The sequence below is a fragment of the Mobula hypostoma genome, chromosome 12 (assembly GCF_963921235.1).
Source record: "Mobula hypostoma chromosome 12, sMobHyp1.1, whole genome shotgun sequence".
NCBI lineage: Eukaryota > Metazoa > Chordata > Chondrichthyes > Myliobatiformes > Myliobatidae > Mobula > Mobula hypostoma.
In genome coordinates, this window is record NC_086108.1 from 15,076,867 (window position 1) to 15,101,952 (window position 25,086).

Sequence of the window (25,086 nt, forward strand, 5' to 3'; positions counted from 1 at the left end):
GGAAAAGAAAGAACCATATGTTAGGGATAGGAAATTGATTGAGTCCTTTGAGGTTGATAGAAAAGAATTAAAACAAATGTGGTTTATGAAGTCTTGGTTGATGGGATTAAGGAGAATCTTGAACCTTTTATAGGTATTTTGAAGCAAGAGTAATTAAGGAAGGAACAAGTCCCTTTAGGATCCAGTACGGTAATTTGAGTGTGAAGCCAGGGAATATGAAAGAGGCCCTAAGTGAATACTTCTCAGCAGTCCTTATCAAGAGGAAAGATGTGGAGGCTGGAGAATAAAGGGAGGTATATATCCCTGTATCAGGAAGTAGGATGTGTAAGAAATATTGGCACATTTAGATTATCCAGCCAAACAAGTCCTGATGATCTATCCCAAGATGGTATGTGATGCAAGGGAGGGGATTGCTGCGATTCTGATACAGATTTTTGCATCGTCTCTAGTGTGGGTGAGGTAGCAGAATCTCCTGGAGGATAGCTAATGTTGTTGTCTTGTTTGATAGAGGTAATAAGGATAACACTGGAAACTACAGGATGGTCAGCATTACATCAGTGATAGGGGAAAAATTGTAGAAAATTCCGAAGGATAGCATCTTTGTTCACTTGGAAAGGCAAGGACTGGTTAGGAGGAGCTCGCATGGCTTTGTGCAAGGATCATCATGTGTCACAAATCTGAGTTTTTGTGAAGAGGTAACTAAGAAAGTACAAAACAGAGCAGGAGAGGCACTTTGCATGGATTTCAGAATTCAAAATCAATTTCTTTTCTGAGTACCTATACGCTCAGTGAATCAGAATCAGGTTTAATATCATTGGCATATGTTGTGGAATTTGTTTTTGTGGCAGCAGTACATTACAATGCATAATTTAAAAAAAAACTTTATTAGGTACAGGAGTAGAACCCCGTGTGGTCTGCTGCTGTAGCCCATCCACTTCAAGGTATTCTCTTCTGCACACCATTGTTGTAACACATAGTTATTTGAGTTACTATTACCCTCCTGTCGGCTTGAACAAGTCTGGCTATTCTCCTCTGACCTCTCTCGTTAACAAGCCCTTTTTGCCAAAAGAACTGCTGCTGTCTGGATATTTTTTGTTTTTCGCACTATTCTTTGTACATTCCAGAGACTGCTTTGCATGAAAATCCTAGGAGATCAGCAGTTTGAGGTGGTCAAACCACCTCATCTGGCACCAACAATCATTCCATGGTCAGAGTTACATTTCTTCCCCATACTGATCTTTGGTCTGAACCACTTGATCATGCATTAAATTCCTGCCACATGATTGGCTGAATAGATATTTAAATTAACAAGCAGCTGTACCTTAGAAAGTGACCACTAGGTGTATGTCACCATACACACTGCCCTGAGATTCAATTTTTTTTAGCTGACGTTGCAGTAGTACAAAGAAATACAATTAAATAAGTGAAAAACTACACACAAAGCCTAGCAAGAAACCAACTTGCAAAATAAGACAAACTGTAAATATGAAGAAAACCACTAATAATAAATAATACCAGGAACATAAGTAGTACAGTCCTTGAAAGTGGGTCCATAGTTGTGTTCAGTGATCGGTTCAGTGTTGTGGTGAGTGAGGTTAGCCACATCAGTTCTGGAGCCTGTTGGCTGAAGGGTAATAACTGTTCCTGAACCTGGCGGTGTGAGACCAAAGGCTCCTATACCACCTCCGCAATGGCAGCAGCAAGAAGAGAGCATGGCCTGGATGGGGGGTGGGGAGGAGTGCTTGATGATGGATGCTGTTTTCTTGTGGCAGGGATTGGTGCTTGGACCTTTCTGTATAAATTTATCCGTATAAATTACTTGGATGAGAATGTAGGTGGTAGTGAATCTGCATGTGACATGGAAATTGGTGAAGTTATAGATAGAAAAGGATACAGTAGAACATGGATCAGCTGGAACATTGAGCCGAGCCGTGACAGGTGGAACTTAAACGAAACAAGGGTAAAGTAATGCACTTTGGGAGGTCAAATTCTGGCAGGGTGTGTAGAGTAAAGAGCAAGGACCTTTGTTACTGAAAAATCTTGGGGTGCAAGCCCTTAACTCCCTGTAAGTAGCAGCACAGATAGATGGGTTAGTGAAAATTACATGCGTTACGCTTACCTTTGTTAGCTTTGGCTGAGTATAAGAGTTGGGACATCTTGTTGCAGCTGTACAAAACATTGGTTAGACCACACTTGGAGTTCATGTCGCCACACTGCAGGAAGAATGTGAGAGAGAGGATAGAAGAGACCCACCAGAATAGTGCCTGGAATGGAGGACTGCAGTTACAAGGAGAGGCTGAATAGATTGGATTTATTCTCACTGGAATGTAGCAGGCTGATAAGGGTTTATAAAATTAGGGCGATATAAAGGATAGAGTATTTTTCTCAGAGGAGAGTCTAGAAATAGAAGGTACAGGTTTAAGGTGAGAGTGGAAAGACTTTAAGGAAATAATGGATAAAATTTTCACACAGGATGGGGTGTATATGGAATCAACTGCCAGAGGGATATTGGCAGATTATAACCATAATATTTAAAAGGCATTTGGACTGTACTTAAATAGAAAAGATGTAGAGAGATGTTGGCATGCAGGCAAATGGGTTATCATAGATATGCATCTTGGTCTGTTTCTGTCTTGTGTAATTCTAAAGAGGACAAAGTCAGCAGTGGGGAGGGACCATACCTGCAGGTTCCCCTGCTAAATGCGCATTCTCAATACAAAAATATTCCTTCATGTTGTTGAGTAGGAATGTGCTACCGAAGTATACTGAAGTTGTACCTTCATTCACAAACTCTAGTACATAAAGGAAACAGCCAACCACCTATCGTTAGAGGTGATGGAGAAGACATTAAATAGTGGTCTTGCAGATAACACCAAATCCTGTGTATGAAGATGAACTTGCCACTTCAACAAACTATTGTCTACTTACTTGTCCCTATGTCATTTTCAGCCAGGGATGTTTCCACTCAGTTAAAAGTTGTTAGTCACAAAGACTCTGGCATTGACTGATTTGGAACACATCAAAAAGGCACCATAGACCTCTACTTCCTTAAAAGTTTATGTAGGTTTGGCATGTAATCAAAAACTTCGACAAATTTTTGGAGATGCACACTGTAGAGCTTCCTAACTGGTTGTATCACAGCCTGCTTACCGAAAGTGGTGCATACTTCCCAGGCAAAGCCTTCCCCACCATTGAGTACATTTATATGGAGCAATGCCACAAGAAAGCAACATTCATCATCAAAGACCCCACCATCCATCCCATGCTGTCTTCTCACTGCAACCATTGTGCATGAGGTACAGAGCCTTGGGGTTCACACTGCCAAGTTCAGGAACAGTTATTACCTTACAGCCATAAAGCTCCGGAGCTTGTATTGAACTGTATTGTGTTGTGTTGCAGGTGTGGTGCTCAGCAGTGCAGCACAGAGTGTGCTGAGCCGGCCCATGCAGAGGAAGCTGGTCACACTGGTTCACTGCCAGCTGGTGGAAGAGGAGGGCCGGATCCGGGCAATGCGGGCTGCACGTTCATTAGGGGAACGCACTGTCACCGAGCTCATCCTCCAGCATCAGAACCCACAGCAACTCTCCTCCAATCTCTGGGCTGCTGTCAGAGCCAGGGGCTGCCAATTTCTCGGACCAGGTGCAATACCGATTTAATGCTGTAGATTCACTTTAGTGTTTACCACACAGCTTCACTGGCAAGAGGCTAAGTATTTTCCAAATTCTTGCATTATCGTTGCTGGGGAAGGGGCTGCTTATTGAAATCCCCCACTGCCATCTGTCCACCACCCCAAAAGAAGGACATGGGGAAAGAGGAAAATGTAGAGTAATATTTTACCCTGCCCACACTACCCCTTCAGAGGTTGTTGGGGTAGGTGAAGCACGAGCTAGAGACAGTAATGTTCCATCTACATTCTCTCATCTAACACACCCTGTTAAAATGTGGCTGAGGTATAATTCCCTTTAGCCCTTCTCACCGAAGAAAATCATTTTTAGTCTTATTATTTAACATCACTGCTTGCAATTTAACAGAATTTAGGTTGTTTGCAACCTTTGTGGGAAAACTCCCGACTCACCTTGCTGATAAAACAAGCTGTACCATTGAGGGATATGTAACTGTGAAATAATAAGGTGGATTTAGAGAAACTAAGGCACAGGAGGCTATACCTTTGGGTCCAGATGAACAGGGTTGTGAATGGTTGATCTTCACCTTGTTGAGTGAGTGATCTGTTTGGCTCCCAGCAATGCAGGAAGAAGCTCTCAAACTTGTCCTCCTCGCACTGGAAGATGGTTCTGCACTCTCAAGGAAAGTCCTGGTGCTGTTTGTGGTTCAGAGACTGGAACCACGATTTCCTCAAGCCTCAAAGACCAGCATTGGCCATGTGGTGCAGCTCCTGTACAGAGCATCATGTTTCAAAGTAAGTCTGGTATCATCTTTGGCAGCAATTGAAGTGCACCAATTGGGTATTGCTGAATCAGTTCAAGGGCATCTTCTGTGTTGAATAATTAATATGATTTCTATGTATAAAGGACAAAGTTTACTAAAATACAATAAAGTATTTTGCATTCTGTTGATGAGACTGAATTCAACCTCTCCAGCTCTCTGTAGACAGGCACCTGGTGTTGGAGATTTCTTCTAGGTAAATAATATGAAGACAATAGCCATTGCCCTCGTTGTAGGATGAGTGTACAGGGGTGGCTGATGGTCAGCATGGAATCAGTGGGTTGAAGGGCCTGTTTCTGTGATCTCTACGACTAATATCTGCCATTGAGTCAATTAGCCTCCTAAACCATTAGACATTGGTCCAGACAATTGCAGCCTTCCTAACTCAACAATAACCTCAGTAATTTTCATTCTTAACCTTTGCTTACATTTTATTCCCATGGCAACAGTTAAAAATAATCCTGCTTTTCTCACTTGTACTTCCTCGAAACATCTTTTATTTTTTTACTCCAGTATTGCTCCCTTTTTTTTGCCATTTGATCTTTCCTGCCTTTTACCCTAAAAACAAACTTTTCCTTTTGTACTTTGTTCTCCTCGACACTACCCAACCTGGTACTTGCTGAAAACTATTGCACCATTAATAACAAACACAGGAAAGTCTGCAGATACTGGAAATCTAAGCAACCCACACAAAATGCTGGAGGAACTCAGCAAGTCAGGAAGCATCTATGGAAAAGAGTGAACAGTCGACGTTTTTGGCCAAAACATGAAGAAGGGTCTCAGCCTGAAACATCAACTGTTTACTCTTTTCCATAGATGCTGCCTGGCCTTCTGAGTATCGTCAGCATTTTGTATGTGTTGCACCACTGATATTTTACACTGGTTGTGAAAGAGCTTGAGCCTCCTGCAGCCGTAGTTTGGTCCTGAAGGCTGGCTCTGTATTTCCAAGTTTCCTGTGTTTCATCTCCTGCACTAACTGCCTTTTTCTACTTCTCAAACATTGCCTGTCTGCCCTTCCTCAGCTCACCTGCAGTGGAAACCTTATCCATGCTTTGTTACCTCTTAATTATTCACTGACTGGACTTTTCTGCCCCTCCCAGTAACTTGAACTGATCCCAGGACCTATTCCCATGAAGCAATGACTGAGCTGTCACTTTTTCAGTCTTGTTGATAGTTTTGTATATTCCTGGAACTTTCTATATTAGTTACGTGTATTCCCGGCACACAATTTTTGGCAATACGTATTGCATTACTCATGAAGTACTCTGTAGGTTGTCCTTGTACAAATAAAATGTTTAACTGGAGACCTGTGGAACTGTTTTGTAAAAGTGCGGGAGGACAAAGATTGGTGGTGTTGTGCACAGTGTAGAAGTTTGCCTAAGACCACAAGACATGACAGAATTAGGCATTCAGCCCTTCTAATCTGCTCCACCGTTCTTTCAAGGCTGATTCAACCACATTCTCCTGTTTTCTCCCGTAACCCAAACTACCTGCATGTTAAAATCCCCTATAAGGATCAAATATTCCCCTATTCATATGCCTATCTATCTCCTTGGCTACTGCTTGGAGGCCTGTATATAACTCCCATCAGGGTCATTTTTAACCTTGCAACTCTACCCACATGGATTTTACATCTACTGATCCTATGTCACCCAGCCTTTTTGTAGAAGTCATTACCTTCCCATGAAGAGATCCCAGTGATCCATAAATCTGAAACCCTTCCTCCTGCATTGATTTCTCAGCTACACATTCATCTGCCAAATCATCCATTCTACCCTTACTGGTATGTGGCACAACCAACTGGAAGTCATGGTTTTCAGCTTTCTACCTAACTCCCTATATACTCTTTGCAGGACCTCCTCCCTTTACAACCCTTTGTCGTTGGTACCAATACATACCACAACTTCTGGCTGCTCACACTCCCACTTTAGAAAGCTGTGGGCCCAGTCCGAGACATCCCTGACCCTGGCACCTGGGATGCATCATATCATCCTGATGTCTCTTTCACATCCACGGAATCTTCTGTCTGCTCCCCTAGTTATCACTATTGCACTCCTCTTCTCTTCTGTCCCCGTCCCCACCCCCACCCCCCCACCTTGCCTCCTGAGCCACAGACCTCAGTGCCAGAGACCTGAGCTGACCACTCTGGCTATCTTTTGCTAGGTCATTGCCCCCAACCCCAGAAGTATCCAAACCTGTTTGTTGAGAGGAACAGCACAGGGGTGCTCTGCTCTGGTTGCCTATCCCCTTTCCCCTCTTGACAGTCACCCAGTTACCTATGTCCTCCCTCCCTGTATGTCCTGTCAATCAACCCCTCAACTTCCCGAATGATCCAGACTTCTTCCAGTTCCAGCTGCAATTCCTTAACACGGTCTGAAAGAAGCTGCAGCTGTATGCACTTCTTGCGGCTGTAGTCATCAGAGATACTGGAGGTCTCCCTGCTTTCCCATATCCCACATGAAGAGCATTCCACTATCCTGGTTGCCACCCACACTGCTCTAACTGTGCAATAAGAAAGAAAGAAAAATTAAACACAAAAATATACCTGTTATACTCTCCACCTCTCCTCGTTGATGCCTCTGTGTCAAAACCTGAGCTCCCCACTCTAAGCACTACTTTTTACTGGCCCTTGCCAGATGCCTAATTATACACAATCCGATGTCTGCTGGGGAACTGTAGCACACAAAGTCCCAACTAACCCCACTCAGATCTGTTGAATAAAGGATACAGTGGGGTACCGATCAATTGCAGATATGGACTGAGAAATGCAGGTGGAGTTTAATCTAAGCAAATGTATAGTGTTGCACTGTTAATGGCGAAGTACTGAAAGGCATTGATGTGTGGAGGGATTTTGGGATCCAGGTTTATAATTCTCTAAGTGGCTGAACAGGTTAATGAGATGATAAGGAAGGCATATTGCACATTTGCCTTTATTGATTGAGGCATTGAGTTGAAAGTTATATTACAGCTTTATAAAACACTGGTTGGGTCAAACGATGAGTATTACTTTCAGTTCTGGTCGCCCTATTAGAAGGATGTGGAGAGCATGGAGAGGGTGCAGAAGATATTTATCATGAGGGTGCTATGGATTAGATGCTATGTGCTATTAGGAGGAGTTGGATAAACTACAGTTTTCTCTGGAGTAGCAGAGGTTGGGTGGAGACCTGATAGAAGTTTATAAAATTATGGGAGGTATAGATAGAGAAAACAATGGTATCTTTTTCCCAGAATTGAATTGTCTAATACCAGAGGGCATGCATTAAGGTGAGAGGGGGTAAGTTCAAAGGAGATGTGTGATGAAGGTTTTTTTTTCTCCAGAACATGGTGGATGCCTTGAATGCGCTGCCAGGGTTGGTGGTGGAGAAAGATATAACAGAGGTGTTGAAGAGGCTCCTAGATAGGCATGTGAATATGCACAGAATGGTGGGATGTAGACTGTTTGTGGGTAGAAAGGAATGTGTCTTTAGCTTAATTAGTTTGGCACAGCATCATAGCCCAAAGGTTGTTGCTGTGCTGTACTGTTCTGTGTTGTATGTTTTCCTTTGATCAATGTTTGACTACTAAAGCAAACATTCTAATCATTATTTGCTGTGGTAGCTTGTTGTGCACAGATTATTTCCAGCATAACAACAGTGACCACACACTTCTAAGTACCTGTACTTCGGTTGTACTACATTTGGGGCTTCCTGTAAGTAAAGCCAAAGCATGATTATAAATGCAAATATGTCACTGACCCACAATGGTTCCCTGGGACTGAAAACTAACAACCATAATTCTTAATCCTATCAGATTCCTCCTCCTCCGACCCTTTACCTTTCCCACCACCTGGCTTCACCTATCACCTTCCAGCTAGCCTCCTTCCTGTCCCCCACCTTCTTATTCTGGCATCTTCCCCTTCCTTTTCAGTTCTAAAGAAGGATCACAGCCTGAAACGTCAACTGTTTGTTCATTTCCATAGATGCTGCTAGACCTAAGTTCCTCCAACATGTTGTTTGTGTTGCTTTGGATTACCAGCATTTGCAGGCTTTATTTCTGCAAATGCCTGACTTCAACAATTTCTGTAACTCTATCTTGCCCTACAGTGAAGACTGTTCACCATTTGGTAACTCCATCTTGCCCTCTCTGAACTCTTGAGTTACAGTCTTTGTATCTTTATCACTCCATCATTGGTCCTTGTGCCTTCACTTATCTAGATCCAAAGCCTTGGAATTCCAAATCACTTAAACCCTTAAAGTTACTCTTCAAAACTTGCCTCATTGACCAGATATCTTAATATTGGCAAGTGGTTCTCTCTAAATGTTTAGCAGGTAACACTGCTGTGAAGCAGCTTGCAATTTTTCAAAGGTATAATTGTTGCAAATGATGAGAAGGAGAATGGCAAATCACATAATGCCACAGATGGTCTGGTGGTTTGGATAGACACTGGGCAGAGGAAAGTTTACTGCAAATGTGAAAGATATCTTTAGCAAAGGAATTACGTGCATTAAAGCAAAGATCTGAAAATGCATGCACAAATGTTTAGAGGTTACAAACCATACTCAGAATTTTTTTTTTAGAATAGTGATGGCTAATAACTAGTAAATAGGAATGTGAATTGTCCGTATGTGGTAACAGGGAACTACAGACAGCGCCTAAAATTAGACACATCATCAGTGATGATGTACAAGTTTCAGAAATGTGCGCCCATTGTTGTAATACAAAATTGGATCTATTGTTAACTAAGTTGGACTTTTTTTTATTTTGTAATTCTGTAATCGTTTTATTCTGTAATCAAGACCATAATTAAGTCTTTCTGTAACCACCGTTCCGCAGTCAAAACCTAGTATTACTGTTAATCAAGTCTCTGTGTAATCTTGTCAGCTGAGAATGTAAAAGCTGTACCAAATTCACACTTGGGTAGATCAGCTTTGACTGGTCTCCTGGTGTGCATCAGTTTTAATAAATCACCCATTGCTTTGAACACAACTCTGTATGGTTTTTCCATTTGCTCCTACATGTAGTGTAAATAAAGAAATAGTGTGAAAACTAAGGAATATTTGTAATTCACACCACTCTCTGTTCTAAGCCTAATAAAAGGTGTTCTTAACTTTAACCCTAAGAGAGGATATCTCCCAGGATGATGTCATTGATTGAATGGACAGGATCCTAAAAGTTATTGACATAGGTTCAATGATGAATTTTCTAAGTATACTGGATGAGTAGTTCCAGGAAAAATCTGTAGTTTAGGAAGACAGGAATTTGATAGATCGACTGTTCCCTAAGTATGCTGGCCTAAATGACAAATTATGCTGGAAAATTGTATTACAGCTACAACAAATAACCTCAGTTAGTTTATATTGGGGCTTTTTCTGATGACACACATTACAATGAAATAAAAGATTGCTCACTTTCACTTTCTCCGAATAGTATTCAGAATTAGTGAAGTCTTTTCAAGGTTACCCTGTTGCTAAGGCAGTGCTGAATATAGCCTACTGCTACAGAGGGCACACTGTATGCCTGGTATGGAAACACCAATGCTCAAGAATGGAAAATCTACAAGAAACCCAGTCCATCACAGGCAAAGACCTCCCCACCATTGAGTAGTCTAAAAGGAGCACTGCCACAAGAAAGCAGCATCCATCATCAAGGACCCTAACACACAGGCCATGCGCTCTTCTCACTGCTGCCACCAGGAAGGAGATACAGGAGCCTCATGTCCCACACCACCTGGTTCAGGAACAGTTATTATCCTTCAGCCATCAAGCTCCTGAATCACTGTGGATAACTGTTTATGAGGCAGTGTTGGCTGTTTGCCTTTCATCACTGAGCTCCTGTTTATTAAGTTGCATAGGATTTAATGGTCATTAGTTGTTACTACAAGCCTAAGGTTTTAGGGTACTTGGAGGCATAAGATGAAATAGGCCAGTCAGCATGGTTTCCTAAAGGGGAAATCTTACATGACAAATCTATTGGAATTGTTTGAGGAAATTACAGGCAGGATAAATAAAGGAGAGTCATTGGATGTTTGTACTTGGATTTTCAGAAGGCCTTTGACAAGGTGTCGCATATGGTAAGGGCCAGTGGTATTACAGGAAAGAAACTGGCATAGCCAGAATATTGGCTAGCTGTCAGATGTCAAAGAGTGGGAATAAAGGGTGCCTTTTACCAGTTGGCTACCGATGACTAGTGGTGTTACACGGGGGTTGGTGTTGGGTCAGGTACTTTTCACATTACAATGGATTCAGGTTGGATGGGCCGTTGGTTAATCCGGGCAACCGCTTATTTGGGACAGGAGGTGGTTGGCGAACAGTTTCTAACTAATGTCAGTTGTGAGTGCTTGTGTGGCCATTAGATGCTACCGGGTGCTTAGAGCAAACTGTGTTAAATAGCCTCAGTTGTGTGTGCTTGTGTTCAAAAAGCAGTGATTTTTGTCACTGATGGTTGTTGAGAAATAAGCAATAAGACCATTCAGAATTGTTTCGCTTACTGTGGTTTCAATCAGGCTTGAGGATGCCAGAAATGGTCTGGAGTAAAACTTTCACTACTTCATTAAGTTAGGAACTATGAAGAATTTAATGGTATCACCAATCATCTTGAATGTTACAATGAAAAATGAAGATTTGGAAAATGAAATCATCCTAAAGCATTGTTTGAAGCATAGATATCTGCACTGATATTGTTCATTTACACAGACAATTGAAGGGCACAGCACGAACATAGGATGAATTTCTCCATCAATAACTATTGTGAACTAATACACAATTTTTATAGTACTATAGTATTGGTACTTTTCAAATTTGTTCTGTATTTCATTTAAATATATAATTTGTTACTCAGTTAAACAGTAGTTTGACTTTTTATACTTAACTATTTCAATGAAGTTTTGGTTAACTAGGGCAGCTGCTTAATTGGACCAAAATATACTGGTCCTAGTGTGTCTCAATTATCTGGAATCCACTGTATATGTTAATGATCTAGATGATGCCAAGTTTACAGATTATATAAAGATAGGTGGAGGCAGGTAGTGTTAAGGAAACGGAGTCTGCAGAAGGACTTGGACAGATTGGGAGAATTGGCAAAGAAGTGGCAAATGGAATGCAGCATATGGAAGTGTATAGTTATTCCATTTGGTAGAAGGAATAAAGACATAGACTATTTTCTAAATGGGGAACAAATTCCGAAATCGAAGGGACAAAAGGACTTGGATGTCCTAGTGCACGGTTCCCTAAAGATTAACTTGCACATTGAGTTAATAGTAAGGAAGACGTGCATTGTTAGCCTTCATTTCGAGAGAACTAGAATATAAAAGCAAGGGTGTAATCCTGCATTTTATAAGGTATTATTCAGACCATATTTGGAGCATTGGTAGCAGTTTTGCACCCCATTTCTCAAAAAAGATAATGCTGGCATTGGAGAGTCAGAGGAGATTTGTGAGAATGATCTTGGGAATGAAAGAATTAACATCTGAGGAGTGTTTGGTGGCTCTGGGCCTGTACTCGCTGGAGGTTATAAGGATGGGGGGAGGATCTCATTGAAACCCATTGAATACTGAAAGGCCTGGATGAAGTGGATATGCAGAGGATCTTTCCAATAGTCAGAGAGTCTAGGACCAGGGGGCACAACCTCAGAATACAAAGATACCCCTTTAGAACAGAGATGAGGAGGAGTTTCTGTAGCCAGTGGGTGGTGAATCTGTAGAAATCATTGCCACAGAAGGCTGTGAATGCCAAGACATTGAGTATATTTGAAACAGAGGTTGGTAGGTACTCAATAAGAGATCATAGATCAGTGGTCCCCAACCTCCGGGCTACGGACCGATACATTGCCATGAAGAATGCAGTGGTGCAGCGGTAGCCAGAACGCACCCAGCACATCTTTAAGAAAAAAGCTGAAATAAACAAGCTAATTAATTAGGTGCCGCCCGGCACGCAAATGTCAGCCCAGATCAGAGGCGATTGTCGATTGCGTTCCCTCTGATCTGGGCTGACATTTACGTGCCGGGCGTCACCGAATTAATTAGCTTGTTTATTTCGGCTTTTTTCTTAAAGATGTGCTGGATGCGTTCCGACTACCACTGCACCACTGCATTCTTTGAGGCAATGTATCGGTCCGTGGCCTGGAGGTTGGGACCACTCATTATGGGGAATAGCAGGAGAATGAAGTTGAAAAATACATTAGCCGTGATCAAATGGCGGAGCAGACTCAATGGGCTGAATGGCTTAATTCTGCTCCTATGTCTCATGGTCATAGACTATTTTTAACAGGAAACACAAGGGACTACAGATGCTTGAACCTGGAGCAACACAGAAAAAGTTGGAGGAACTCAGTGGATCAAGCAGGAGGCAAAGGGACAGTCGACTTTTCAAGACCTTTAGCTAGACTGTCTCGACCCTGAATTTCCTCTGTCCATTTTCCTCGGTAGATGCTGATTCATCTGCTGAGTTCTTCCTTTCTTGACAGTTAATGAATACTATCAGTCAAATGATATTTAGTTCTTATTCTTTCTTTGTCTGTTACAGTCCTACTTAATTACCAAGCCCATAGTTGTCCACTGTGAAGAAGTATTTACTTTTATTGGTGCTATCGTAATGTTAGCATTTATTGCCCATCTCAAACACCCCAGCGAACAATTGGTTATGTAGAAGCTAGACACTAAGTGAGGAAGGGAGGTTCCTTCCCTGAGGGACATCGGTGAACCAGATGCTTACTTGATGACCTGGAGGTTTCATAGATCATTTGTGTTAAATCGATACTCTCAGCTGACAGGGTGTGATTGGAACTTGTGTCCCTAGATCCAGTAATGCAGCCACTTATCTCCCTCTGTTATTTATACCTTATTTTGTATTTGCATATTAGTAAATAAGCTTATTGTACCAAGGGACAGTGAAAAACTTTTTGTACCATCCATACACATAATTTCATTATAACAGTGCATTGAGGTAGTACAAGGGGAAATAATAACAAAATGCAGAATATAGTGTTACAGAGAAAGTGCAGTCAGATAATACGGTGCAAGGACATAGCAAAGTAAACTGTACTAGGGGATAGTTCAATATCTTGTAACAGGATAGAAGTTATTCTTGACCCTGTTGATAAACACTTTCAATTTTTGTATCTTCTGCCTGATGGGAGGGAGTAGAAGAGAGAATATCCAGAGTGGGTGGGGTCTTTGCTTATGCTGGCTTCTTTACCAAGGTAGCGAGAAGTGTAGATGGAGTCTGTGGCGGGAAGGTTAGTTTCTGCGATGCCCAAAGCTATATCCACAACTCTGCACTTTCTTGTGGCCTCCGGCAGAGCGTTTGCTGTACCAAACTGATGCCTCCAGATAGGATGCTTTCTAAGTTGCATCTATAAAAATTGGTAGTGAAATGCAACATTCCAAATTTCTTTAGCATTCTGAGAAAGTAGAGGAACTAGTGAGCCTTCTTGGCTGTGGATTCTACATGGTTGGATCAGAGCAGGCTGTTGGTAATGATGGACCAGAGCAGACTAGATAGGGGTGATGATGAAACCTGAAGTTTCAACTCTCTCGACCTCAGCACTGTTGATGTATGCAGGAGTGTGTATACTGCCCCTTCCTGAAGTCAGTAACTGAGGCACGTTTATTGCTTCAGCTATGTTATAGAACTAGTTCAGTGGTTATTCAGATATTTGAATGTTCAGTCATTGTTATAGTGGGAACATTTACAGGCGATTATCTGTTTCCATGTCTGTGTTTAATTATTATTTGCTTTTACTGGGTCTGTGGTAAATGGCTTTACTGTTCCTGGCTTTGTGTTGACAGTCTGCTCACCATTACAGGTCACAAAGAGAGATGAAGATTCATCTCTCATGCAACTGAAGGAGGAGTTCCGGACCTATGAGGCACTGCGGCGGGAACATGACTCTCAGATCGTGCAGATTGCCATGGAAGCAGGGCTTCGCATTGCTCCCGACCAATGGTCCTCTCTCCTTTATGGGGATCTGTCACACAAGTCCCACATGCAATCTATTATTGACAAGGTATGCCAGCTGTTTACTAGTTATACTTGGGGACAAACTCAGCAATCTACTGTCCCACTCTTCTTTGCAGAGAATAAAATTAGTTTTTATTGAAACTTAGTTTTCTTTGAAACTGCACAGACCTCTTTGAATGTTACTGTGGGTTGCATTGAGCTCTGATGTTTGGCAGGACCTGAACCATGCTGTAAAAAGGTGGTTGGCATTTGTTGCAGAGAAGAGTGAATGGCTGAACTCTCTTAAAATGCTGATTGATGAATTAGAACTAGGTTCTGCTTTTAAGCTGTATCATGGGATATTTACCATCCATTGCACAGGTCACCTTAATTAATTGAACTTAGACCTTGAACTTTGCTGCCAGTACATACAGATTGCTCTGTCGTGTTTACATAGTTTGGCTGCATAGAGTTTAAAAATGAATGGTATCAAAAATCACAGATCTTGGTAGTGAAGATATAAGATAATTTACCATATACAACAGGAAAAAGTGTGCCTAGAAATTTCATCAGAAGATTAAGTGAGCAATAAAAATCTATTTTCAAAATCAATATCATGTTTAATATCACTGGCATCTGTCATGAAATTTGATGTTTTGCAGCAGTAGTACATTGCAAAATTTAAATTAAATAAGCAGAGCAAAAACAAATAATAGTGAGGTAGTGTACAATGGTTCATTGTCTATTCAGAAAACTGATGGCGGAGGTGAAGAAACTTTTGCTAAAATATTGAGTCTGTCTTCAGGCTCTGGAACATCCTTGAAGGTAGCAATGAGAAGAGGGCATGTCCTGGATGATGGGGCGCCTTAATGATGAATGTCGCCTTTTTGAGGCATCACATTTTGAAGATGTTGTCGATGCTAGGCAGGCTAGTGACCATGATGGAGCTAGCTGAGTTTGCAACTTTTTACAGCTTTTTCCAATCCTGTGCAGTGGTCCCTCCGTAGCAGATGGTGATGCAACCAGTTAGAATGCTCTCCACAGTACATCTGTCGAAATTTGTGAGAGTCCTTGGTGACATGCAAAGTGTCCTTATAAACTCCGAATGAAATCTAGCCGCGATCATGCCTTCTTTGTAATTGTAACAATATATTGGGCCCAGTATAGATCCTCAGAGACGTTGACACCCAGGAATCAGAAAATCACCCTTTCCACTGCTGATCCCACAATGAGGTCTGGTGTGTGTTCCCTTCAGTTTCCCCTTCCAGAAGTTCACAATCACCTCCTTATCCTTACTGACGTTGAGTGCAAGGTTCTTATGACACCACTCAACCAGCTGATCTGTCTCACTCCTATATGCTTCCTCAACACCATTTGAAATTCTTCCAACAATAGTTGTGTTTTCGGCAAAAGTGCACACAGTTACAGCTGTAGAGAGGATGGAGCAGTGGAGCACGCATTTTTGAGGTTGATAGTCAGCAAGGAGACGATGCTATTTCCAATCTGCATTGACTGTGGACTTCCAATCAGGAAGTCAAGGATCCGGTTTGCAGTGGGAGGTATAAAGGCCCAGGTTTGGAGCTTGTTGATTAGTACTGAGGGTATGATGTTACTGAATGCTGAGCTGTAATCAATAAACAGCAGCCTAGCATAGGTATTGCGATTGTCCTGATGATCCAAGGCCAAGAGCAATCACCAGTGAGTTTACATTCCCTGTAGACCTATGTGGCAATAGGCAAATTGCAGCGGGTCCTGGTCCTTGCAAAAACAGGAGTCGGTTCTGATCATAATGATCACCCTCTCAAAAGCACTTCATCACATAGATGTGAGTGCAACTGGCCAATAGTCATTGAGGCAGCTCACCCTGCACTTTTTAGGGACTGGTATGATTCTCACCTTTCTGAAGCAGATGGGAGCCTCTGAATGTAGCAGTGAGAGATTGAAGATGCCCTTGAACACTCCTGCCAGTTGGTTTTCAATGCCACACCATCAGGGCAGATATCAGCTTCTGAAACCACAGGTTCATGAGATGCTGCAGGGATTCACACAGGTGTATTCGTATTCTCCCTTTAAGAATGCATAAAAGGTGTTTAGCTCAGCTGCGAGTGAAGTGTCACAACCATTCATTTTAGGTTTTGCTTTGTTGGAAGAAATGGCCTGCAAATCCAATCAGAGCTGGCATGTATCTAATTCCATCTCTAACTTTAATCAGAATAGGTTGTGCCTGGACTTCTTGTATAGTTCTGGACCACAGGTGTTGAATACCACAGATCTAGCCCTCAGCAGACTATGAATCTTCTGTTCATCCATACCTTTCGATTTGTTTATGTTGTGTATGTTCTCGAAGGCACTTGCTCTTCCACTGTGGTCTTGATGAAGTCGGTGACTCGAAGATGAATCCCAGAATATTGTCCAGTTCACCAACTCTAAGCAGTCCTGTAAGCACTTCTCCGCCACCCTTGACCAAAACTTCTTGATTCTCACCATTGGTGCTATTGTCTTTAGACTCTGCCTGTACACTGGGAGAGGAAGTTCAGACAGGTGATCGGACTTCCCAAAGTGCCGATCTTTAGACTCTGCCTGTAAGTGTTTTTGATGGTGGTGTAACAGTTGTCAAATGTGTTAGCTCCTCTGATTCCCTAGGTGGTATGTTGTTGGTAGTTTATCAGAGACTTCTTCAAACTGGTCTGCTTGAAATCCCCCATAGTTAATATTAGGGAAGGCATCAGCATTCACTGTTTTGTGACTGCTGATCACAATGCTCAGCGCCTGTTTGACGACCAGAGGTGGAATATATACTGCTACCAGGATGATGGCGGAAAAAGCCCTTGGCAGATAAAATGGACGACACTTGACATTAGATGTTCCAGGTCAGGTGAGCAGCATTGAGAAAAAACAGCCATGTCTGTGCACCACAATGAATTATTTGTGAAGCATGCTTCGACTCCTCCAGAAGACTCAGCTGTCCTGTCTTTGCAGTGGATTGTGATGCCAGTGGGCTGCAGTGCTACATCCAGAATGGCAGGGGTGAGCCATATTTCCATAAAGCAAAGTACACAGCAGTTTCTGATGTCCCTCTGGTACTGCAGTCTTGCTGTGAGGTTTCCAACTTTATTTTAGACCATAAGACAAAGGAGCAGAAGTCGGCCAATCGTCCCATCAAGTCTGCTCTGCCATTTTATCATGAGCTGATCCATTCTCCCATTTAGTCCCACTCCCCCGCCTTCTCATCATAATCTTTGATGCCCTGGCTACTCAGATACCTATCAATCTCTGCCTTAAATACACCCAGTGACTTGGCCTCCACTGCTGCCCTTGGCAACAAATTCCATAGATTCACCACCCTCTGACTAAAAATATTTCTTCGCATTTCTGTTCTGAATGGGCGCCCTTCAATCCTTAAGTCATGCCCTCTCGTACTAGACTCCCCCATCATGGGAAACAACTTTGCCACATCCACTCTGTCCATGCCTTTCAACATTCGAAAGGTTTCTATGAGGTCTCCCCTCATTCTTCTAAACTCCAAGGAATACAGTCCGAGAGCGGACAAACGTTCCTCATATGTCAACCCTCTCATTCCCGGAATCACTCTAGTGAATCTTCTCTGTACCCTCTCCAACGTCAGCACATCCTTTCTTAAATAAGGAGACCGAAACTGCCCACAGTACTCCAAGTGAGGTCTCACCAGCGCCTTATAGATCCTCAACATCACATCCCTGCTCCTATACTCTATTCCTCTAGAAATGAATGCCAACATTGCATTCGCCTTCTTCACTACCGACTCAACCTGGAGGTTAACCTTAAGGGTATCCTGTACGAGGACTCCCAAGTCCCGTTGCATCTCTGAACTTTGAATTCTTTCCCCATTTAAATAATAGTCTGCCTGTTTATTTCTTCTACCAAAGTGCATAACCATACACTTTCCAACATTGTATTTCATTTGCCACTTCTTCGTCCATTCTTCCCATCCATCCAAGTCTCTCTGCAGGCTCTCCGTTTCCTCAGCACTACTGGCCCCTCCACCTATCTTCGTATCGTCAGCAAACTTAGCCACAAAGCCATCTATTCCATAATCCAAATCATTGATGTACAGTGTAAAAAGAAGTGGCCCCAACACGGACCCCTGTGGAACACCACTGGTAACCGGCAGCCAACCAGAATAGGATCCCTTTATTCCCACTCTCTGTTTCCTGCCAATCAGCCAACACTTTATCCACGTATGTAACTTCCCTGTAATTCTATGGGCTCTTATCTTGTTAAGTAGCCTCATGTGTGGCACCTTGTCAAAGGCCTTCTGAAAATCCAAATGTACAACATCCACTGCATCTCCCTTGTCTAGCCTACTGGTAATTTCCTCAAAAAATTGTAATAGGTTTATCAAGCAGGATTTTCCTTTAAGGAATCCATGCTGAGTTCTGCCTATCTTGTCATATGCCTCGAGGTACTCTGTAACCTCATCCTTGATGATCGACTCCAACAACTTCCCAACCACCAATGTCAAGCTAACAGGTCTATAATTTCCTTTTCGTTCTTCCTTGTCCCCTTTTTAAATAGCGGAGTGACATTTGCAATCTTCCAGTCCTACGGAACCATGCCAGAATCATTGACTTTTGAAAGATCATCGCTAATACCTCCGCAATCTCCACAGCTACTTCCTTCAGAACATGAGGGTGCATTCCATCTGGTCTGGGAGATTTATCTACCTTTAGACTATTCAGCTTCCTGAGTACTTCCTCTGTCGTAATTGTGACTGCGCACACTTCTCTTCCCTGCCACCCTTGAGTGTCCGGTATACTGCTGATGTCTTCCTCGGTGAAAACTGATGCAAAATACTTGTTCAGTTCCTCCGCCATCTCCTTATCTCCCATTACAGTTTCTCCAGCATCATTTTCTATCAGTCCTATATCTACTTTCACCTGTCTTTTACTCTTTATATACTTGAAAAAGCTTTTAGTATCCTTTTTGATATTATTTGCTGGCTTCCTTTCATAGTTAATCTTTTCCCTCTTAATGACCTTCTTAGTTTCCTTTTGTAAGGTTTTAAAAACTTCCCAATCCTCTGTCTTTCCACTAATTTTTGCTTCCTTGTATGCCCTCTCCTTTGCTTTAACTTTGGCTTTGACTTCTCTTGTCAACCATGGTTGCATCCTTTTTCCATTCGAAAATTTCTTCTTTTTTGGACTATACCTGTCTTGCACCTTCCTCACTTCTCGCATAAACTCCAGCCACTGCTGCTCTGCCGTCTTTCCCGCCAGTGTCCCTTTCCAGTCAACTTTGGCCAGTTCCTCTCTCATGCCACTGTAATTTCCTTTACTCCACTGAAATACTGACACATCAGATTTCGGCTTCTCTTTTTCAAATTTCACAGTGAACTCAATCATGTTATGATCACTGCCTCCTAAGGGTTCCTTCACCTCAATCTCTAATCACCTCTGGTTCATTACACAATACCCAATCCAGTACAGCTAATCCCCTCGTGGGCTCAACAACAAGCTGTTCTAAAAAGCCATCTCGCAGACATTCTACAAGTTCTCTCTCTTGAGATCCAATGCCAACCTGATTCTTCCAATCCACTCGCATGTTAAAATCCCCCACAATTATCATAACACTGCCCTTCTGACAAGCTTTTTCTATTTCCTGTTGTAATTTGTAGTCCACATCACTGCAGCTGTTTGGAGGCCTATAAATAACTGCCATCAGGGTCCTTTCACCCCTGCGATTTCTTAGCTCAACCCATAAAGATTCTGCACCTTCTGATCCTATATCACCTCTTTCTAATGATTTAATATCATTTCTTACCAATAAAGCCATCCTCCCCCTCTGCCTACCTTCCTATCCTTCTGATACACCGTGTATCCTTGGACGTTTAGCTCCCAGAGACATGCAAACTTTAGCCACGTCTCAGTGATGGCCACAATATCATACCTGCCAATCTGTAGCTGTACGACAAGATCATCCACCTTATTCCTTATGCTGTGTGCATTTTAGTATAACACCTTAAGACCAGTATTTGGTACTTTTGGCATTGATTTCACTGCAACTTTATTTTCCAGCGACTGTACATTCACTAGCAGGATGAGTTGGAGGGGGGTGTCTAAAGGCTCATTTCTTATTTCTTAAAGAGGAGCTACACTTGCAACTCAAGGCTATTGTCTGGGGTCTGTTGATTTTGAGGATTGATAGATTTTTTTTAAACGTCTTAAAATCAGTGATGTTGCTTACTGAAGTACACGTGGTTGGGATTGGATTTCAGCTGTAGTAGTCCTAAACGGGAATATTTGATGATTCCTTTCAGAGCTGCACGTAAAGAGTCCCACTAATCAGTGACTTTTGTCAAACAGTGTATATTAGGTCATGACCAGTGTAAGAGCTGGTGATATAATTGTTGAATACATGAAGTGAGAGTGAAGTATAAAGAGAGTGAGTAAGTTCCTGGAGTATCTGAAAGAGTAGTGTGTAGATGGGGTTTGGAAGTAGTCCATGACAGGAAAGGAAGGACAAAGGTGTGCAAATGGTGTTATAGATGCAGGACAATCCAAATCACTAGAAACCATAGAAACTACAGCACAGAAACAGGCCTTTTGGCCCTTCTTGGCTGTGCCGAACCATTTTCTGCCTAGTCCCACTGACCTGCACACAGACCATATCCCTCCATACACCTCCCATCCATGTATCTGTCCAATTTATTCTTAAATGTTAAAAAAGAACCCGCATTTACCACCTCTTCTGGCAGCTCATTCCATACTCCCACCACTCTCTGTGTGAAGAAGCCCCCACTAATGTTCCCTTTAAACTCCCCCCCCCCACCCTAAACCCATGTCCTCTGGTTTTTTTCTCCCCTTGCCTCAGTGGAAAAAGCCTGCTTGCATTCACTCTGTCTATACCCATCATAATTTTATATACCTCTATCAAATCTCCCCTCATTCTTCTACGCTCCAGGGAATAAAGTCCCAACCTATTCAACCTTCCTCTGTAACTGAGTTTCTCAAGTCCCGGCAACATCCTTGTAAACCTTCTCTGCACTCTTTCAACCTTAGTTATATCCTTCCTGTAATTTGGTGACCAAAACTGAACACAATACTCTAGATTCGGCCTCACATTCCAGCTCTTATACTCAATACTTTGATTAATAAAGGCCAATGTACCAAAAGCTCTCTTTCGACCCTATCTACCTGTGATGCCACTTTTAGGGAATTTTGTATCTGTATTCCCAGATCCCTCTGTTCCACTGCACTCCTCAGTGCCTTACCATTAACCCTGTATGTTCTACGTTGGTTTGTCCTTCCAACGTGCAATACCTCACACTTGTCAGTATTAAACTCCGTCTGCCATTTCTTAGCCCATTTTTCTAGCTGGTCCAAGTCCCTCTGCAGGCTCTGAAAACCTTCTTCACTGTCTACTACACCTCCAATCTTTGTATCATCAGCAAACTTGCTGATCCAATTTACCACATTATCATCCAGATCATTGATATAGATGACAAATTACAATGGACCCAGCACTGATCCCTGTGTCACACCACTAGTCACAGGCCTCCACTCAGAGAAGCAATTCTCTACCACCACTCTCTGGCTTCTTCCATCGAGCCAATGTCTAATCCAATTTACCACCTCTCCATGTATACCTAGCGACTGAATTTTCCTAACTAACCTCCCATGCGGGACCTTGTCAAAGGCCTTACTGAAGTCCATGTAGACAATATCCGCTGCCTTCCCTTCATCCACTTTCCTGGTAACCTCCTCGAAAAACTCCAATAGATTGGTCAAACATGACCTACCACGCACAAAGCTATGTTGACTCTCCCTAATAAGTCCCAGTCTATCCAAATGCTTGTAGATTCTGTCTCTTAGTACTCCCTCCAATAACTTACCTACTACCGACGTTAAACTTACTGGCCTATAATTTCCCGGATTACTTTTTGATCCTTTTTTAAACAACAGAACAACATGTGCCACTCTCCAATCCTCCGGCACCTCACCTGTAGACAGCGACATTTTAAATATTTCTGCCAGGGCCCCTGCAATTTCAACACTAGTCTCCTTCAAGGTCCGAGGGAACACCATGTCAGGTCCCGGGGATTTATCCACTTTAATTTTCCTCAAGACAGCAAGGACCTCCTCCTTTTGGATCTGTACAGGTTCCCTGATCTCACTACTTGTTTCCCTTAATTCCATAGACTTCATGCCAGTTTCCTTAGTAAACACAGACGCAAAAGCCTATTTAAGATCTCCCCCATTTCCTTTGGTTCCGCACATAGCCGACCACTCTGATCTTCAAGAGGACCAATTTTATCCCTTACAATCCTTTTGCTCTTAATATACCTGTAAAAGCTCTTTGGATTATCCTTCACTTTGACTGCCAAGGCAACCTCATGTCTTTTAGCCCTCCTGATTTCTTTCTTAAGTATTTTCTTGCACTTCTTATACTCCTCAAGCACCTTATTTACTCCCTGCTTCCTATACACGTCATACAACTCCCTCTTCTTCTTTATCAGAGTTGCAATATCCCTTGAGAACCAAGGTTCCTTATTCCTATTCACCTTGCCTTTAATCCTGACACTGATAAATATGTGGAATATAATTGCTGATGTTAATGTATTGTTAAGCTGCCTTAGTGGAGTATAATTGAGACTAAAGGTCTTTGAGAGGTGATGGGATGTGTGAGTACTTTGTGTGTCATCTTCATTGTCTAGGTCCGTTGAATGTCGTGTGGAGTGGCTGAATCAGACTTATTATAATTTTACCTTTGAGACTAGACATATTTTCCCAAAGCCGATATCAGTAGATGGTCTGAGATTGTGGAAGCATATTAATGAGAGGCAAAGGGTCTTCTGGCATTGTGAGTTTGTGTGGAAGCGCTGTATTCCAGTGGCTCCCACTTAATCTTTTACAAGCTTGGTTTGAATCTTTTCACTTGGATGTTTTGTGATGTTGCGATTACCCAGATGGGACTTGGAACTTCACAAAGATAAGTTATAACTGTTTATGTAATTATTTCCCAGCTGCAAACACCAGCCTCCTTTGCGCAGAGTGTTCAGGAGCTGACAATTGCCCTGCAACGAACTGGGGATCCTGCCAATCTGAACCGGCTGAGGCCACACCTGGAACTACTGGCCAACATTGACCCCAGCCCAGGTACAAACATTGTTTCATCTCACACAAGTCAGCTCAAAGTTTAATTATGCAGCAAAACACACAAACCCACAACAATGTTGTGTTTCATTTTTAACAGACTAAAATGTTCTGGGCCCAGATCTGTGGCTAGTTCTAGAATAAGTTGCATATTTCCTTATGAAAGAATTAAGTCATATTCCTTGGATGGGGGAAAATAATCTGCATGCTCTGTAAGGAAGAAAGTGATGGACAATGTAAATGGCCAATGAATAGCTCCAAATGGGTTTCTGGTATTAATTAAACGACTGGTAGTGCCTTACCTTTTTGACTCCTCTAAATTTGCAGGGCTTTCTGCATTATTTATGAGTTTGTGTCACACTGATTACCCAGCAATGAATATCTTTCAAGTTCACCAGGGTCAGACTTCTGTGACCCTGTCAGGATTCTTCTGAAGGTGGACTTCTATCATACCATGCATGAATTCCCCTGTCCTCCTCTGTCCTCGTCTAACCCGTATGTTTGCCGAATCTCTCTGCAGATGCCCCTCCTCCGACATGGGAGCAGCTGGAATTTGGGCTGGTGGCTGTAAAGACTGTCGTGCACGGACTGGTGGATTTTGTACAGAACCATAGCAAGAAAGGAACAGACCAGCAGCAGGTAATCGGAAATGTGGCCAACTTTATAGGAGCCATGTGATTTCACTGGAGAGGGTGCAGATTTACGTGCCAGGAGCAGGAAAATGTAGCTGTGGGGAATAAATAGGCTATGAATTAAAATAGGGGAGCAAAGTTCAAAGTAAATTTATTATCAAGGTACATGTGTGTCACTATATACAACCCTGCGATTCATTTTCTGCAGGCATTCACAGTAGAAACATGATAGAATAAGTGAAAAACCACGCTCAACAAAGATGGAGACACAACCAATGGTAAAGACAACAAACTGCAAATACAAAAATAGATAAATAAGCTATAGGACATGAATTGTGTAGTCCTTAAAAGTGAGTCCATCGATTGTGGTAATCAGTTCAGTATTAGAGTGAGTGAAGTTATCCCGTCTGGTTCAGGAGTCTGATAGCTGGGGGGTAATAACTGTTCCCGAACCTGGTGGTGTGGGATTTGAGCCTCCTGTACTTCCTGCCTAGTGGCAGCAGCAAGAAGAGAGCCTTGCCTGGATTTTGCAGGTCCTTAATGGTGGGTGCTACTTTCCTGTGACAGCATCCATGTAGATATGCTCAATGGTGGGGAGATCTTTACCTGTGATGGACTGGGCTGTATCCAGTTATTTTTGTAAGATTTTCCATTCAAAGGTACTGGTGTTTCCATACCAGGCACTGTTGCAACTAGTCAGTGTACTCTCCACCACGTATAGTGCCTATAAAAAAGTAATCACACCACCTCCCCCTTGGAAGTTTTCATGTTTTATTGTTTTACAACATTGAATCACAGTGGATTTAATTTGGCTTTGGTTTTTTGTCACTGATCAACAGAGAAAGACTCTTTCGTATCAAAGTAAAAAACAGATCTCTACAGAAGTGATCTAAATTAGTTACAAATATAAAACATAAAATAATTAATTGCGTAAGTATTCACCCCTTTGAAGTCAGTATTTAGTAG

The 25,086-nt window shown here is 42.3% G+C and overlaps 1 protein-coding gene across 6 annotated transcripts in view; it reads left to right on the forward strand.

The window, feature by feature from the left end:
- LOC134354623 (roquin-1-like) overlaps nucleotides 1-25,086 on the forward strand; it is a 174,185-nt gene that overhangs the window by 58,814 nt on the left and 90,285 nt on the right. For all 6 annotated transcript variants that reach the window (XM_063063641.1, XM_063063640.1, XM_063063639.1 and 3 more), the window contains 5 exons: nucleotides 3,400-3,639; nucleotides 4,242-4,417; nucleotides 14,224-14,424; nucleotides 23,359-23,491; nucleotides 24,009-24,127. In XM_063063641.1, coding sequence (XP_062919711.1) covers nucleotides 3,400-3,639; nucleotides 4,242-4,417; nucleotides 14,224-14,424; nucleotides 23,359-23,491; nucleotides 24,009-24,127 — 869 coding nt within the window. The remainder of the gene's footprint in view (nucleotides 1-3,399; nucleotides 3,640-4,241; nucleotides 4,418-14,223; nucleotides 14,425-23,358; nucleotides 23,492-24,008; nucleotides 24,128-25,086) is intronic.